Here is a 4,748-nt window from a genome sequence, read left to right as displayed (position 1 = left end):
TTTGTAATGAAACAGGTGCCAGGGCTCAAGCAATTTTTTTACATTCATAACTGCTGCAGCAAGCCCAGAGGTGGTGGGGCTATGAACTGCCAAGCCCTGGCACAAATTAAGCACTGCACCCACCGAGTGATGCAGGGCCCCCAGGCAGCCTGCGAGCCCCGCAGTGAGAGTGGCAGGATGTTGCCTCGGCAGTCCGGCAAGGAGGGGAGCGAGGGTCCCTGCTAAAGGAGACGGGCTGGGCTGGAGCATCACAGGTCTCCCGCTTCCTGGTACTGCGCCAGGGCCTCTCCGCAGCAGGGGGAGCCCTAAGCGCCACAGCCCCGCCCCCGGGCTGCTCAGGCCGGACTGCGGCGGCGCGGGCGGAGCTGGGCCGGGAAGATGGCGCCGCCGCTGGGGCTGGCGAAGCGGCTGTTCCTGGCGTCCGGGAGCCTGAGCTACAGTGAGTGCGCGCGGGCTCCGTCCTGGTGGGGATGGAGGCTGGGGAGACCTGACCGCAGCCGCGAGGAGGGGAGCGGCGGGCCCCAACTCCAGTAGCGCCCGGTAATGTCCCCCTCCCCGCCCACTGTCTCCGCGGGGAGGGCTGGCGGCCCCCCGGCTTGGCGCTGCGAATGACCTTCAGCCTCCCGCTGGGCCAGTGCGCGCCCCTGTCCCTGGCCGAGGCGGGGGGTGGCTGGCAGGATCGGTGCGGGGAGGTCCCTCATTTGGTGCCTCGTGCCCCGTGTACTACATCGGCTCAGCGGAGCGCGGCCGCGTTGTCTTGAATGTCGGCAAAGGCTGGCAGGCGCTGGTACACATGGAGGGGTTTGCACGGTAGGTGCTCGCCCGCGACATAGGATTTGTCCTGGATTTAGCATATAATTGCCCTTTACTGCCTCAGAAAGTAGGTGATCAGACTTGGAGTAGAGAGCGGGTTTTGCTGGTCCCCAGGAGCTGGGTCTTTGGAAGAGGTTTGGAGAGGGGGAGCACTGACGGGATTTGCCCGTCATATTCTGTGTGTGTAGTTTCAATGTCCATGAGCCCATCTGTTAAATGGGGCTAGCCGGGGCCAGCCTTGGACACAAACAAACAAATGACCTTTTCTGACCCTTCTTCTCTGTTGCCTCTAAATCCCAGAGAAGTTCTATACCAACTCATTGCCAGACTGGCCTTCCTTTATATTTTCACACATACCTTGGAACAGGCAGAGGCAAATCCTACCCTGCTTTTGCCCTCAGCCTCTCTTACTGCCATCTCTGGGCAGGCTCAGGTTAACAATACTGCCTATCTCATAGTATTAGGATTAAGTTTTTAAAATATTTTTAATTTTTGCATATAACATTTATAAGTGGAAAATCCCTATCCTAATCCCCCTTTATATTGAAACACTTAAGGTGCTTTGAGAAAATTGTATGAAAGAAGTTATAACAACTTATTTATTGTCTTTATTACTTTGTTCTGAGCACCAATCACCATAGCAACTAGGGTGACCAGATTTCCTGATTTTATAGGGACAGTCCCAATATTTGGGTCTTTGTCTTATATAGGTGCCTATTACCCCCCACCCCATCCCGATTTTTCACACTTGCTATCGGGTCACCCTAATAGCAACAAGGCATTTATATAGAAATGCACAATATTATTGCCTGTATTACATGGAGCTGTTTTTATTTCACACACATAATAGTCTCTAGGAAGGTTTTCTGGCTAAGCTAAAGGGTGACAACAAAGGTTTTATTACTTTTATCATCAAAGATAATTGGTTAACCTCTCTCTGAGTATCTTAAGCTGCTTCCCCCAGGAAATGCCCATCTTCTCGCTCTTGTTGTATTTTTACTTTTTGATTCTTGAAGTCCTGATTAAATAATCTTCACCATAATAAAGACTTTTTCCCTTTCTCCTCTTTGTGATGATTAGATCTAATACACAGTGTGATGATATATGTAGGGAAGTGGTGGAAGACCCATTGCTTAGGACTTCTAAAGTGGGACAACCAATTGAGTAAAATATAGTAGGGTACAATCCTATATTCCCAGAGGGACGGAAATAGGTAATATAGTCAGAATTGTGCTATCATTGTTGCTTCTCATCCTTCCCTTGATGAATTCCTGTGCTCAATGAATGATCTTTGCAGAAATGGGTGAAATGAGAGGGCTGGAAGACCATTTACACAAGTAATATAGTTTGTCAGAAAATCTTTTATAATACAGATCAGACAAGACTGTCATGAATTGGTTTGATAATCTAAATAGACTTGACAGAAACTAATGTGTGTGTATAAAATTCCTATATTTTAGCATTGACTCGTTCTGCATTCATTGCAAGAAAACCTGACTATACAAAACCAAACTGGGGAAAGATTGGACTGACTTTTGGCACCACTGTAGCTCTGTGGGTCCTAGTAAGTATTCTCATGTTGTTACGCTATACTTAACTAGTCACTAGAGAAATCTTAACAGTGGCTACTGTTAAGAGAAGGTTGTACATAAATACCTATTAAGTTGCTGTAATAGATAGGATAACTGAAGGGAATGTCAAGATTTAAGAAATACACATAGATCAAATATGTCTCTCTGAAGCCTCAGGTAGTTTGTAATATTCCTTTAAAAACTAGAAATTCACTAAGCTATTCTCTTTGCTACAACTTTCCAAACCACCATACACTGAAGAATTGATTTTCTACAGATCTACCAACTTCTCTCCCAGACAAGGGGTGGGCATGTATATATTTATGTGTAGAAGTGTTTAACAGTATGTTCTTTTCTGCTCTAAGAAAAACTAGACATGCTTTAGGGAGGGGCTGTAATAAAACCTTATTTTTCTTTTTGAATATATTAGGAAAATCATAATTTTATGACTGGATCAGACACTCATATTTTTTGCTAGTTTAAAGCTTTGTCCCGTCAACTATTAGGGCACCATTGTGCAAGGCACTGTGCAAATTCTTAAATAAAATTTCTCTGCCTGAGAGACATCATGGCCCAGGATAATGGCAAGACATAACAGGTGAAGGGAGCATGTAATAATTGTAAAATGAAAATGTTATGCAGAATAAGCAGCAGTCAGAGGAATGTTTCACTGTTCCCAATTTGTCCGGTATCCAGTATCCTGTCTCTATCAGTGGCCAGCGCAAGATGCTGCTGTGGAAGGTGTAAGAAACCTCCCTGTGGGTAGTAGTGGGGTAAACTTTCCTCCTAGGGAGTCTCCTCCTAACTTCTGATTGTCAAACACTGGCTTATATCCTGAATCAGGAGATTTTATCTCTTTTAAAACTTACTTTTATTTCTTTTTACAATAATGCTGGTTCCAGCTTGCTGCTTCCCCGTATGGCTTTTTTTAATCATACTGTCATCTTCTAGCTCTTCAAGCAACATAATGAAGATGTAATGGAATATGAAAGGAGAAGAGAAGAGAGGGAGAAACATGATGCATGTACAGGATGTTCATAGTAAGTATACAAATACAGACTGGTAATACATAGACTGATTTATCTCTTTGTAGACAAGCCTACCTCCTGCAAGGTGCTTACTGGCCTGTCTTGCCAATTAAACAATGAGAGTTGACTCTTCCTCTTCTTGTTTCCTGCCCCTTACTCACTATCCCCCCTTTCCCTAACTCAACCCCTCGTTAAAAGTTTTAAAAAAGAAAAAAAGGCCAACACAAATAATAAGTAACTAACTGTGCCAATTCATCGCTATATTAATTTACATGTATGTTTTATCACCATTCCCAAGCCTTTGTTTGGTTTTTAGACTGTAAGCCCACCAAGGCCTGAATTCTCTTTTTGCATGTGTGTGTCTGAGCATTTGTATGATGGCCAGGACAACGGGGCCTCAGTCCTTATTGAGGCCTATGGGCAGTACCATAATATATATGTTTTGATAATAAGGTGTCTCAAGGAGCTGTTCAGCTTATTGTAGGATTAGGCCCATAATAGAAATCATTATTTTCTTAATTTCACATATCAGAGTATTCCTGTGCCTTGTATTTTATATACCCTGGTTACATAGAGGATACCACAACTCTAAATCAATGCATATTAATTGGGCCACTTGATTTTTGAAATATAAAGATAATAGCCCTCATCATGCCAATCAGAAATGGATATTTCACTCATTATCTGTGTTTAAATGTAATTTATTTACTTTACTGTTACAAAACATATAATTAACTGACAGATATGGGTTCAGAGGCAGTTAATATGCAGCTTTGAAAGAACATTTTTTGTTGGGAAACCCCACAGTTGATGGTCACTTTCTTTTCAATTTTCTATAAATGTCTCTACTGTGCAGCTAAAAATGGAATGAACACAGAGAAAACATGTAATCACACTTATTGAACATATTTCATTTTCCATGTCAACCTTAAAAGTATGTTTTTTTCCTAGGTTGAAGATATGCTCGAAGAAGTGATTGAGCGATAGTTGTAATCCACAAGGAAATGATGAACAGGGTATCAGAAAATATCTGGATATTTATCTGTTCTCAATGTTTTGTATAAAGCACTGTGAAATAAACAGCAATTAATATGGAAGAAGGTGGTTGAATCTATTTTCTTGCTGTACGTGTTTTATTCTGAAGACTAGCAGAAAGTGTGTTTAACTGATATTTCACCTTTGCATAAAATCAGTGTTACTGTTTCAGAGTTAATGATTTTTCATTTTTAACAAATCATTGTGCTTTTGAGATTCTCAGTTATTCTGAAAGGTGGAGTTCAAATAGCACTGTCTCTGAATTGTTATATGTAGCAAATTGCTGAAGTCATTAACTAAA

The 4,748-nt window shown here is 42.5% G+C and overlaps 1 protein-coding gene across 2 annotated transcripts; it reads left to right on the top strand.

The window, feature by feature from the left end:
- Positions 1-331: 331 nt before the first annotated feature.
- Positions 332-4,509, top strand: NDUFC1 (NADH:ubiquinone oxidoreductase subunit C1). 2 transcript variants are annotated; one of them, XM_024198540.1, is made up of 4 exons: positions 332-439; positions 2,274-2,377; positions 3,336-3,408; positions 4,364-4,509. In XM_024198540.1, exons 1-4 carry the CDS (start codon positions 379-381, stop codon positions 4,366-4,368), a joined length of 243 nt encoding a protein of 80 aa, XP_024054308.1. In that variant the 5' UTR covers positions 332-378; the 3' UTR covers positions 4,369-4,509. The 2 variants fall into 2 exon arrangements, with proteins under 2 accessions (XP_024054308.1, XP_024054307.1); XM_024198539.1 differs by having other exon boundaries at positions 3,336-3,424.
- The last annotated feature ends 239 nt before the right edge of the window (positions 4,510-4,748 follow it).

The sequence above is a fragment of the Terrapene carolina genome, unplaced genomic scaffold, assembly GCF_002925995.2.
Source record: "Terrapene carolina triunguis isolate 2854851 unplaced genomic scaffold, T_m_triunguis-2.0 Scaffold66, whole genome shotgun sequence".
Lineage (NCBI taxonomy): Eukaryota > Metazoa > Chordata > Testudines > Emydidae > Terrapene > Terrapene triunguis.
This window is presented reverse-complemented; position numbering and strand designations above follow the sequence as displayed.